The 13,404-nt window shown below is 36.7% G+C and overlaps 2 protein-coding genes across 8 annotated transcripts in view; both read right to left on the bottom strand.

Moving 5' to 3' along the window:
- Positions 1 to 2,182, bottom strand: part of klc1a (kinesin light chain 1a) — a 95,103-nt gene extending 92,921 nt beyond the window's left edge. For 4 of the 7 annotated variants that reach the window (XM_059958602.1, XM_059958565.1, XM_059958587.1 and 1 more), the window contains exon 1: positions 1,806 to 2,180. The gene's annotated coding sequence lies outside the window, so the exon portion shown is untranslated. Of the gene's footprint in view, positions 1 to 1,805 lie in introns of all 7 variants that reach the window. The other 3 variants (XM_059958569.1, XM_059958578.1, XM_059958564.1) reach the window with 2 other exon arrangements.
- A 7,131-nt stretch (positions 2,183 to 9,313) lies between these two features.
- LOC132386428 (cytochrome c oxidase assembly factor 8) overlaps positions 9,314 to 13,404 on the bottom strand; it is a 70,207-nt gene continuing 66,116 nt past the window's right edge. Inside the window, exons 6-7 of the mRNA XM_059958702.1 lie at positions 10,991 to 11,081; positions 9,314 to 9,569 (exon numbers count right to left, since the gene is read on the bottom strand). Coding sequence (XP_059814685.1) covers positions 9,467 to 9,569; positions 10,991 to 11,081 — 194 coding nt within the window. The 3' untranslated portion in view covers positions 9,314 to 9,466. The remainder of the gene's footprint in view (positions 9,570 to 10,990; positions 11,082 to 13,404) is intronic.

Consider the following 13,404-nt stretch of genomic DNA (forward strand, 5'->3'; position numbering starts at 1 on the left):
TACTATGCCAGCAATAGAGGTACAATTATGTAGCTATAATCACAGAAAGATATAAAAACAGAATTGTTGTAGAGAGTGACTTCAACATCCCCAAATTTTGAACTAGGACTTTCTTAGCGAAGGAAGGTTTCTTGAGTCAATATGTAGATTGTCCGAGGGAAGGGACATACTAATGCCTTCTTCATGATTGCATGAATGTGTTGGCCCACAGCTCGATCATCTAAAATGCTGACCCAGAACTTGAAACTACCCATCCTTTCCACCACTGATCCCTTAATGAGGACTTCCCCTCCCTTAATCTTGAACTTGCTGTTACTTATAGACAGAGATGCTGCCATTTCTCTTGCAAGATCCCAAACTATTACCCAAAACCATAATTTGTCTAGGGCCACTCCAAAGTAATTTGAAGCAAACCTAAATTGAAATTCAACCAACAAGTGAGCAGCCAGGCACTTCTTTCTGTATGCCAACCGGGCAAATGTAATAAAATCAAATGTCAAATGAATATTAAGAATGCCCATCTATTTGGAAAATACAATGCCAAATTTTCAGAAATTCCCTCAACAAGGACACTAGTTCTTATTTGAGCATGGTAAGATCAGCCAACTTTCCTTGGCTAAACAAAACCATGCAAGATCCCTTTATCTGGTTGTCAAATATATTAATCAGCTCTTTGCCATTTATGAACCTGTGGAAGAAGAGTAGGCTGGCAATTCCACAAGAATCACTGCTTTGAATTCAGTGATGGGCTCACATGCAGCATCAGTCTAAACTCTCATTACTTTTTTTGTGAAAAAGACCTCAGCAGCACCAACCTTAGCATAGCCCACAGAAAAGAAAACTTGTTTTCAGATGATTACTTAGTTTCCTCAGTTTCAACATGAGCTATCACATGCCATAACAAAGACAATTTCCTGGATGCATGTACACTCGCAAAAGGAACACGGTAGCCAGTATGAGTTTGTTAATCCAAATTCTGCATAAACACCATCTAAATCTGTAGTACTCATAAATCTGTGTGCCATATTATTCTTCATTGTATATATTTTAAAAACGTTTGATTCATGGAGCTTAGAATCAAAGATCTGAAAGTTGCATAAACTAACGGTCGAGCTGCATCTTTGTGTCACAATTATTAATTGTAAAGGCTTATGGCTAACTTCCATGATAGGTTCTGATGTAAAAATTGATCCGAAATATTGGCTGCGTTCCATTGATATTGCTGCGTACGGCAGTTAAATTTGAAGCTGCCTTCTTATATATTCTGTACTCTTTACTTTCTACTTTGTACTATTTTTCCGCAATTACAACATCAACTAAGAACAGATTGCGGCGACAATTTCAAACCGCAGCCGCTAGCAGTTCTATACGAGATTTGCTGAACACGCCAAGTGATACAAGCAGCAGTTACTCTGTAAAGCAAGTGTCACTGGTGTTCTCATTTTACAAGGAAATGAGTCAGTTACACCACCGCCAGCCCCTCGGACAGGCCGCAAAATACACTGACATGCTCTGCCCTACCATGTAAAACATTCAGTTACGTGACGTTGGTAGCTCTAAAAGAAAATTCAACGCAGAAATATAATTAAGTGATCTGTCAAACATCGAAACATCCAGGGACGCTTCCAGAAAAAGAACGTCAGCACAGCAGTAGCCTCAAAGTAAACCTGCAGCTGTGCATGTTACTCATTTCACTGATTAAGGAAAACAATGATGCAAAACCTCGCCGTATGCTCCGCAAAGATTCATTACATCAACAGCTTAGACAACAATCAAAACAGCGAGTCGACATCCCATATCCTCACCTCCGTCCGTCAAAGTGTACAACCGGTTGCCGTTTGCTTCAAGATCACGGTCCAGTCTCCGTGAGGAGTTGCGCAGCAGGCGGCCTTTCTTGTCACGTTGGGGAGATGGCGATAACGGGGCCGGTGATGCGGTGCCCTTCGCTTTCCTCCCGACAAACGGGCCGGGGCTGGATCCCTGAGCCGGTTAAACTGCAGTCAACCAGCAGCGACAAACTAGCAGGACGTCATGTCACCCTGAGCCGGGGACATAATATGCTCCTGTGATAGGGAAGAGATAGTACCGTTCACGCCAATGTTCCAGATTTTTCTCCACGATGCCCACCCACCACGATACGCCCCGACTCCCGTGGTTTCACAGTAAAAGATGGCGCCTCCTCCCTACCCACAGTGCTCAGCCCGGTGGCTTTGACACCGCCCGCCCGCCCGCCCGCTGCCGGCATCGGCATCGGCATCCTCACCCACAAACCGCGCTGAGCACGGCTGCATTCACACCGGCAACGCCCCTTTAAACTGGGGACACTCAGCACTCGGTCTGCAGTTACATCCCAGTTTCATAAGAACAATGGCGTCCTGATGTAGAGTTTCAACCCCAAACGTCAGCAATTCATTCTCCCTTCTTCGCCATCCCCGCCCCCAAGACGCTGCTCGACTTACTGAGTTCGTCCAGATTCGAGCTTCCTGGTTACTGTACTTCCAAATCAATTGACTACTGTTGTACTCTATGTGAAAGAATGGACATAACGATTTGAAGCAATGGGCTAGACGGTTTTCACACTTAATCGCATCCTCAGCATTAAAACTTTTCAATCCACTTTGGCAACGGTAGAGACACCAGAGACGTGCTAACATTATATCACTGTTTAAAAATAAGTAGCGGTAATAAATTAAATAATTAGAAGCCAATGACTTTGACTTAGGTGCCACACATGGATGCTTACGGATATAGAATCATGTATGACTTCATAACTCGAAGAGCCACTCTCCGATTCTGTCACTACGCTTCCTCTTATTGTAATGTCTGCATTGTTTTTGTGCACTTTATGCAGTCCAGTGTAGATCTGTAGTCTAGTGTAGCTTTCTCTGTTTTTTTTTTATTATGTAGTTCAGTCTAGTTTTTTGTACTGTGTCATGTAACACCATGGTCCTGAAAAACATTGTCTCATTTTTACTATGCACTGTACCAGCAGTTATGGTCGAAATGACAATAAAAGTTGACTTGACTCTATAGCCTAAGACATTTTCTTCCCATATATTTATCTAATTCCCTCTTGAAGGCCACAATGGGAGGTGTCTCCTCTGCCATATCCTCAGCTAGTGCATTCTTGATTTCATGAAGAAATGCCACATAAAAAAGATTTTTCCTCATGTACCCTTCATTTTTTAATTATCACATCTGATCCTTGACATCATCATTACACGTAAGAGCCCTCCACGATTCGCTTTATCCAGATTCCTCATTATGTAATATGCTTCCAGTATGTATATAGGCATCCGTTAGTCTTGCGAGACTGTGGATTTGCGCCTTGGAAGGTTTCCAGGGGTTGTATGGAAGACCGGCAAGCTGCAAGCCTTCCCTCTCCACGCCACTGATGTTGTCCATGAGAAGGGCACTAGGACCCAAGCAGCTTGGCACAGGTGTTGTCACAAAGCAATGTTAAGTGTCTTGCTCAAGGCAAGGCAACAGGCTGCCTCAGCTGAGGCTCGAACCAGTGACCTTCAGATCTCTAGACCGATATCTTATCCACAACACTCCTGAATGTACAAAGGACAAAACCTTAGTGTTATCTAAAGAAAACAATCCTATCCTTTCTAATCTAGGCTCTCAATCTTTTCTGGACCCACTTTAACGCCTGCATATCCTTTCTATAAAAGGGATAAGTAGAATTGCTTCTGGAAGATTTATTAAGCAAGGCACAAATGAATCTGGAACAATCAGCAGAAATTTATTTTAGGAAGGTCATGACATTATTTGATTGAATTATTTGAGATAGGTGAATGAGGCCTGTGCATTGGATGGATGTAGGCTACATTGACCTTAGCAAGACGTTGGACATTATTCCAAATGCTTTTTACATGGATTAGTTCATGCTTCAATTCCACTCAGCTTCATTTCCTGAACTCTTTTTCTGTTATGTTAATGACCATATTGATGTTGCTTCTCACATTCAATCAGAAATTGAAATTTTCTATCCTGCTTTTACTTTCACATGGTTCATCTTTGACTCTTCCTTCCCTTTATAGATCTCCCTGTTTCCATCTCAGGAGTTAGGCTAGTGATTACAAACCTACATACTCCCACAGCTACCTGTATTCCTGTCCATTCCATCTAGCCTCCAGTAAATACTCTATTCCATTTTCCCAGTATTCAATCACCATTGATAAGTCTTTCTACATGAGTGCCTCTAAGATTTCTTTCTTCTTCCTGAACTGTGGCTTCCCTCCATCATTCTTAACAACACCATTGAGCATTTATCTCTTGTTCTCATACCCCCTCCTCCTAAACAGAGGAGGAATACAATTCTCTGGTCCTCACTTTTCACCTACCAACCTTCACACATTAATTTCTACCACCTTCAACAAGATCACATCATCAGACAGACCTTCATCTGATTTCCTCTTTCAGCCTTTCAAAGACAGTATTCCCTTTGGACACCTGGGTCTGTTCTTTTATCTCTTCAACCACTTCCCATATGATAATTTTCAATACTACTGCAGGACAGCCTTTATCCCACTGTTATCAGACACTTGAATGAACCTCTTGTATTATAAGATGGACTCTTGACATCACAATCTACCTCATTATGATCTTATACTTTGTTTACCTAAACTGTAATTCTTCAGGTTTACACTTTATTCTGCACTTTTATTGTTCTACCTTATTCTAGTTCAATGCACTGTGTAATGATTTGATCTGTATAAGCAATACAAGGGAAACTTTTCACTGTGTCATTGTACAATAATAACTAATACCAATCCTTTCTTTACTGCAATCCATGGTGGGAGCACTTTTCCTTTTGTACTTGTAAATAATGCAGATTTGTTGTGAATGGTATTTCATATTATGCTATATTTAATAATGCAACTTTAGAAATACAATGCTTCTTAAAGAATAACTTTCTTACGAATAATTATAGATCCTCTTTTTTTCAATTATCTCGTGGTACGAGACAAGGTTGTCCCTTAAGTCCTTTATTATTTAATATTGCATTAGAACCTTTAGCCATTGCTATTCGTGAATCCCCTAATATTTCTGGTATTACCCGTAATGAGAAATTATACAAGTTATCGCTCTATGCTGATGACTTGTTGTTATATATTTCTGATCCTGATAATTCTATTCCCGCTATTCTATCCTTGTTGGTTCAATTTGGTAGTTTTTCTGGTTACAAATTAAATTTGGGTAAGAGTGAACTCTTCCCTTTAAATGCACAAACTTTACTGAATGACAGGATACCATTTAAAATTGTTACTGATAATTTTATTTATTTAGGTATAAAAATTACCAAGAAATATAAAGATTTATTCAGATTGAATTTTTTACCTATGCTTCATCAAATTCAACAACTTACTACTAGATGGTCTCCCTTATCCTTATCATTGGTTGGTCAGATCAATGCCGTTAAAATGATGATTTTACCGAAATTTTTATATTTATTTCAAGCCTTACCAATTTTTATTCCTAAGTCTTTTTTTGATAGCATTGATTCAAAAATTTCCTCATTTGTGTGGCAAAATAAAAACCCCAGATTAAGTAAAAGACAGTTACAGAAATCTAAAAAAGATGGTGGTTTAGCTTTACCCAATTTTAGATTTTATTATTGGGCGAATAATATTCAGAACTTATTATACTGGAAATTAGATTTAGATTTACCATTGTGCCCACAGTGGGTAAATTTAGAATGTAATGGTACACAAGGATATTCTTTATTTTCTGTTCTTGGCTCTTCTCTCCCTGTTGATTTAGTTAAACTTAATAAACAGATATCTAACCCTATTGTCAAACATACATTACGAATTTGGTTTCAATTTCGTAAATTTTTTAATCTAATAAACTTCATTCTTGATAGCCTTATCTTACTTAATTTTTTCTTTAAACCCTCTTTAACAGATCAAGCTTTTAGTATATGGAAAAGGAAAGGTATAATATGTTTTTGCGATCTTTTTTCTGAGGGTAGTTTGATGTCTTTTGATCAACTTTCTAACAAATTTAAATTACCTAAATCTAATTTTTTTAGATATTTACAAATTAGAAACTTTTTGTATAAAGTTTTACCATCCTTTCCTAATTCAACTTTGATAGATTTTTCAGATATGATTTTTACTTTAAATCCCTGTCAGAAGAGATTAGTGGCTTTTATTTATAATACGATTATGAAGATACAACCAGAGATATCAGGTAGAATTAAACAGGAATGGGAAAAAGAACTTCAATACAATATTTCAACGGAAAAATGGGAAAAAATTTTACAAATGGTTAATTCTTCTATATGTGCTAAACATGCTTTAATACAATTTAAGGTTGTACATAGAGCTCATATGTCTAAAGATAAGCTTGCTCGGTTTTATTCTCATGTTAATCCTCAATGTGACAGATGTCATTTAGATATGGCTTCATTGACCCACATGTTTTGGTCATGTCCTACCTTACATAATTACTGGAAGGACATATTTGCCACAATTTCCTCAGTTTGGAATATTGATTTACAACCTCATTCTATTACTGCAATTTTTGGTATACCAAATGAAGATGATAGTCGACTCTCCCCTTCAATTAGACGAATGATTGCCTTTGTAACGTTAATGGCCAGGAGATCTATATTACAAAATTGGAAAGAAATAAATCCTCCTACCACATTTCAGTGGCTCTCTCAAACTATTTCTTGTTTAAGCTTAGAAAAAATTAGAAGTACTATTTTTGATTCATCAATTAAATTTGAAGAAACTTGGGGACCGTTCATTCGACACTTTCATATGAATTAATTTGACTTCTTCCAGACCTTAACTCTTATTATTCTTGTTCTGGTATGGAGTTCCGGAGTTGTTGACACTATCATATACTTATAAAATATTATTATTGCCCATGTTAGTTTAGGTTTATTTTTTTTATTATTTCCTTAAATATACAATTTTTCTTATATTTTACATTTTTTTTCTTTTGATGACTATTTTTAATCTTTTCATGTATAATCAATATAGATTAGATTGATATTGTATGATCCTTTTTCGCTGACAGTTTAATAAGATATTGTTATCTTGTTACCAACTTAATCTCAAATCTATTGTATTCATAACCTATTTAATATAATATTATGTTATGTTTTTTTTTAAAAACTAATAAAAAGATTGAAAAAGAAAAGAATAACTTGGAGACATGCAGTTTCATGAAATATATAAATACTTCATATCAACATCTATAATCATACTTGGCCTTCCTTGTCATTTTATATTTGGCTAAGATGGCTGAGGAGGAATAATGACCAGTCAAGTGATAAATCAATTTAAATGCTACATAACTATTCTTCATATTTGTGAAAATAACAGGTCACTTAAGATTTTTTTCAGTTTAATAAAATCATTTGACTTGATTTTATTTTACCTTTAAACTTTCATAATGATCAGTTGAACTGTAAACAAAACAAGAAAAACTGTTTAATTGAAATAAAACTTTTTTTAAATGCAGGATTCTGTTACATAATACACCCTTAACACTAAATAAATGTTTTGAATATATGCAATGACTTTCTCAGGTCATCTGGTAGAATCTGTTGCCCCCTACTGACGTACTCCACTTTTGGCGGCAAACTGGCAAACCAGGTTAAGAAACAAAATGTTCATTCCTAATATGTACAACAGAAACTGCATAAAGTACAGTATGTACATCTTAAATCACTAGTAGATACATCCAGTTAACCTTTAAATATTTAATCACCAGTGCAGCTCAATATTTCAAGCAAATATCAACAATTTTCACTAATTTTTAAAAGTTTAGATAGTATTCTTTTGGGTAATTTAGGTGCCAAGTATGCATTTTGGATTTAACAAGTAAGCTTTGTGACTGGGATTTAGGTCAAGTTTTAAACATTGATAAGTTAATACTACACTACTAACATTAAGCATTAAAGTTTCTTATATTGATGTCAGTTCTGATCTTCAATATCTTTATTTTTCCCTTTCAGGGTTCTTTTGAAAACCCTGACCTGGAGTTACACGCTGACTTTGGTTCTTTGCGGGAATGGGAATTGCTATCGGGGTTTCATAACCGGCCATTTATGTTTGGCATGCCAAGGGCTCGGCCTATGAATCCGGCTCGGCTTTGGAAGCCTAGGATCTTGGGGCTCTGGAGATAGGTTGATCGAGTGTCAAAGTCATGGAAGGAGACCTATGTGTCATCGGGGCGGGGTTGAAATATCTGCTGCTGTATGCCCAGAGACCCAAGATCTTTGGGCACAAAACTTGAAAAAAGCAACGTAGCAGACTTTTAACAAACAACTCGCTTATTTATGATGTTATGTCTTCCCTCTTGCTGAGACACCTCTTTCTCCCTTATTAGGGAGAGAGCCTGTGGTATGTTGAATACCGGGTGAAACATGAAGCTTTGGGGTAATTGCAAGTCTGTGTCTTTGCTATTGCTTTGCTCACGCTTGAGTCCTCAGTGGCAAGTGCCGATGCTTTTTTTTTGCTGGTGGAGGGAGGGGGGATTTTGTTTGCTGCCGCTTATGTACGGGAGGGAGGGGAGCTGGCAGGTGGGGGGGGGGAACTTTGTGGTTCTAACACTTAACTGTTGTTCATTCTTTGGCACACTCCTCTGTTCTCATGGATGGTTGTGAAGAAAAAGCATTTCAGGATGTATATTCTATACATTTCTGACATTAAATTGTACATTTTAACCTTTGGTTTATTAATAGAAAGGTAAATAATAACTAAGTAATTCAAATATATATGGATGAGAGTGCCATAAAGAGAAAATTCATTGATGCATGTTGCAACTAATTATTATTTGATCTATAAAAATTCCTTACTACTTAATGAAGTATAGAAGATCTCATGGTATTCGGGTTCACATTTATACTTCAAACAACAATAAAATAAAAATCAACTGGTCATATCTTCTTGGTATGGGATCTAACTGCTCATAAACTAACTTCTGGAACACAACAGTTAACAGTTTGCTTACCACACACTTTACAAGCAATCATGTTCTGGGACATGCAGAGGATGTGAGAAGAACTAAATGAATGTAACATTGTGATGAATTTGATGAATGCTCTTTTCTTCCTTGACCTCACTAAGGAAATTAAATTTTCAAAGATCACAGCAATGGATTTCTGGTTGTATACTGTGGCAAATAACAGATTTGTTCTATTTTTTCATTAGCGATTTTTAGTTATTGTTCAGTTATTGTTTCATTAGTGATTGTTTAATTAGTCTGAAGGTCTTCAGTTTCTGAGCAATGCAATCAATTATTGTACTCTGGTAAAATACAAGAAAAATGCACATAGAATGCCATGTAAACAACATATAACAAGTTTTATTATACTTTGATCACAATTGTATTTTAAGAATCCTCCACTGAGAAACATTAGAGTATCACCAGTACCCAAGCACTTTCACAAAACAATTAAATTCAAGCACTAAAATGTTTAGCTTCTAGTACAGGATCTTCATTGTCTGATTTCCTTCCTCCGTCTCAGTCTTCTCCAAGCATTTTGCAATACAGCTCGACCCATTAACCACGTGATAGTAAAATTACGTCTGTACCATTCCCTTATTGAAGGAAGATGGGGTGGGGGGGGGGGGGAAAGTTCTTTAAAATCCAACAACATTCAACATATTTCAAAGTTAAAAGATACTTAATTCTGGTTACATACATTACAGCAAAACAATTTATCATATTATTTTTGAGTATTTTCTTTCTGCTTTCTAGTTTTAAAATATTATTTGTAAGGATATTAAAGAGAACGATTCCAAATTCAATTTCAAATTTCAAATGCACATTTTAAAATCACTATATGTTTTCAAATCCCTGTTGTTCACTTCATTAGGATTCTCCTTAGGTGAGGCCTGAGCCTCACCTTTTCTTTTGGTAAACGCCCTTGAAAAGGCCAAGGGCGTTTACATGTCACTGATGTTTCAACCTTTATTATACTCCACCCAAGCAACTTCCTTAAGACTAGCAGAATTAAAGAGAGATCTCAATGGCAGATAAGTAGTGAAGAAGAGAAATTATAGGTAATCTTTTACTTAATTATTTTGAAACATACAATTATGACGACTGAAGAATTAGTGAACTTATTCATAAATGGCATGAAAGAACTTGTGCTGTTAAATTATCTTCAGTCCTCTTTTTAAATTGCTTATACAGTGGCATGCAAAAGTTTGGGCACTACGGTCAAAATTTCTGTTACTGTGAATAGCCAAGTGAGTAAAAGATGACCTGATTTCCAAAAGGCATAATGTTAAAGATGACACATTTATTTAATATTTTATGCAAGATTACTTTTTTATTTCCATCTTTTACAGTTTCAAAATTTAAAAAAAGGAAAAGGGCCCAAAGCAAAGGTTTGGGCACCCTGCATGGTCAGTACTTAGTAAAACCCTCTTTGGCAAGTATCACAGCTTGTAAATGCTTTCCGTAGCCAGCTAAGAGTCTTTCAATTCTTGCTTGGGGGATTTTCATCCATTCTTCCTTGCAAAAGTCTTCTAGTTCTGTGAGATTCTTGGGCTGAATTGCATGCACTGCTCTTTTGAGGTCTATCCACAGATTTTCAATGATGTTTAGGTCGGGGGACCGTGAGGGCCATGGCAAAACCTTCAGCTTGCGCCTCTTGAGGTAGTTCATTGTCACCTGGTCTTTCCTAACGATGACTGTGAACAAGCCACAGCCCTAACAAGCTGAGACCTTGATAAAAGTTATTTGAGAGCTCAAATCTCTCGGGTTGCCCAAACTTTTGCATAGTACTCCTTTCCTTTCTTTCACTCTAAAATTGTACAAAACAAATGCACCTAATCTTGCCTAAAATGTTGAAAAGATTGTTTCATCTTTAATTTTATGACTTGTGGAGATCAGTTCATCTTCTACTCATTTAACTAGCCACAGTAACAGAAATTTTGAACAGAGGGTGCCCAAGCATTTGCATGCCACTGTATATTGTTTGCTCTAACTCCAAAGTGATAGATTTACTTACTTATTGTAGTTCACATGTTTTTCATAATTTGTATCAAGAAACTCCTTGTAAAAATCAGCCATCTCTTCAGCAGTTAAATTGTTTTTCCTCCCTAAAAAAACGTAATATGGAAAATTGTGTAAGAAAATCAAGTTTTAAATTATTAATCTTGCTGCCCAATGACTCAAGGTGACCCAGTAGGATCTAGAAACATTACTCCATTCTGCTCATCATTTAGCCCTAGCTAACTAATTTTTAAACACATGCACAAAATGTGCAAACAAATAAGAAATGTTGAATAAACTCTGAAACTCCCTCAGGTATTAGGACAATGAAATTTCCCAGCTAGAAAAAGCAAGATACCATTTCCCAAAAGAAACAAATCAATTAAAATCATATTGTCTGGGAGCATACGAAGTTGAGATTAAGGCCTTAAGACATAAGAGCAGAAGTAGGCCATTCAGCCCATCAAGTCTCTCTATCATGGCTGTCTTATTATCCCTCTCAACCCCATTCTCCTGCTTTCTCCTTGTAACCTTTGACACTCAGTAATTAAGAACCTACCAAACTCTATTTTAAATATACCCAATGATTTGGCCTCCACAGCTGTCCGCAGCAATGAACTCCAGAAATTCACCACCCTCTGGCTAAAGAAATTCATCTTTATCTCCGTTTTAAAGAAATGTCCTTCTGTTCTAAGGCTGTGCCTCAGAGCTGTACCTCAACTTCTCAAAGTAATGTACTAACAAAACAGCTATTAATGAAACTTTAATCCCAAATTTAACCAGATTCAAAAGTAACAATGCATCTTGTAAAAATAATATATTTTAAAAAATTATAGAGATTGTAGAAACTGTTTGCAAATTCTTCAACATTTTAGATGCCTTGTTTCAAATTGGAGGTTCCCAAATTAGGATCCAGATTAATGTGGCTTGGCTAACTTTTCACAGAATTACTTACTTCCTTTTTGGAAAAGTAATATTTTCAAATTGCATTGGCATCTCATCATGATAGAAAATCAAACATTTAATGGAATAGGTGTCACAGTTTAAAATTAAAACAAGTTAAAATTATTCCTCAGATTATTAAAATAAACACTGCATAACTAGGTGATTAATGCCTTTATAACATGAACTAGACAGCTTTAGAAAGGAGGAATATACATGGATACAAGGATAGAGAGATAAAATCTAATAGCTTCAGTTGTACAACTGGCAAAGACATGGTGGACCAGTTATTACTGTGCTATTAATAGACAACCATGTTCTTCTTGCCACAAGTTAAATTAAATTTGATATAAACATTCCATATTACTGAAAACAAAGAGTAGTCTATTTTGTTAAGACTTAAAGGATGGAATATACAGTTTTAAGACTTAACTAAAACAAAGCTAAATTATGATGAATTGTAACAACTAAAATATTTAAATTAGATTTACATTTCATTTGTTTCCTGTGTAAATTCCTTATAAAGGAAAAATTGATTTGTACAGTGGAACATAATATTGGTGATAATGGTGTCGAAAATTCCCAACTGATGTGCTAGCATTCCTGATGCTTGATGGGGGAATAAAATTGCTCTGCTTGGTGGAAACAAAAGCAAAATATTCACTAAAGATGCTCCTATACAAATAATAGCATTTGAGAATAATGCTTGGGAGAATTGCAATAAATATGGGAAGTGTCAATTATACAGAAAGTTTAAAAAACACATAAAAATCAAAAATTAGAATCAACTGTTAAAAGGTTAATACTGTATTTCGCAGAGCTACAGAAGGTGAAAAAAATGTAATCACTTCCATTTCATGCATGTCTGCTCGCACCTCATCCTCCCACTGCAATGCCAGGATAGGGTTACTCTCATCCTTACCTACCACCCCATTAGCCTCAGCATCTAGCACATAATTCTCTGTAACTCACACCATCTCCAACAGGATCCCACCACCAAGCACATCCTTCCCTCCCACCTGCTTTCCACAGGAATTGCTCCCTAAGCAACTCCCTTGTCCACTCATCCCTCCCCACTGATCTCCTTCCTGGTACTTCTCCTTGCAAGCAGAACAAGTGCACACCTGCCCCTACACCTCCTCCCTCACTGTCATTCAGGGCTCCAAACAATCCTTCTAGGTGAGGCAACACTTCACCTGTGAATTTGTTTGGGTCAGCTACTGTATCTGGTACTCTTGGTGTGGCTCCAGCATGTAGGTGAGACCCAATATAGACTAGGAGACCACTTCGCTGAGCACCTATGTGCCATCCACCTGAAAAAGCGGGATCGCCCGGTAGCCACTCATTTCAGTTCTACTGTCCATTCTGTTACGTACCCCGTAACTGAGTTGTCAAACCAGCAGAAATGGAACTCGTTGGAGTCTGTAATTACTAGAAACTAATAAAGTTCATTAGTAAATTGAGTAATACAGTACACTAAATAAAAGG

The sequence above is a fragment of the Hypanus sabinus genome, chromosome 2 (assembly GCF_030144855.1).
Source record: "Hypanus sabinus isolate sHypSab1 chromosome 2, sHypSab1.hap1, whole genome shotgun sequence".
Lineage (NCBI taxonomy): Eukaryota > Metazoa > Chordata > Chondrichthyes > Myliobatiformes > Dasyatidae > Hypanus > Hypanus sabinus.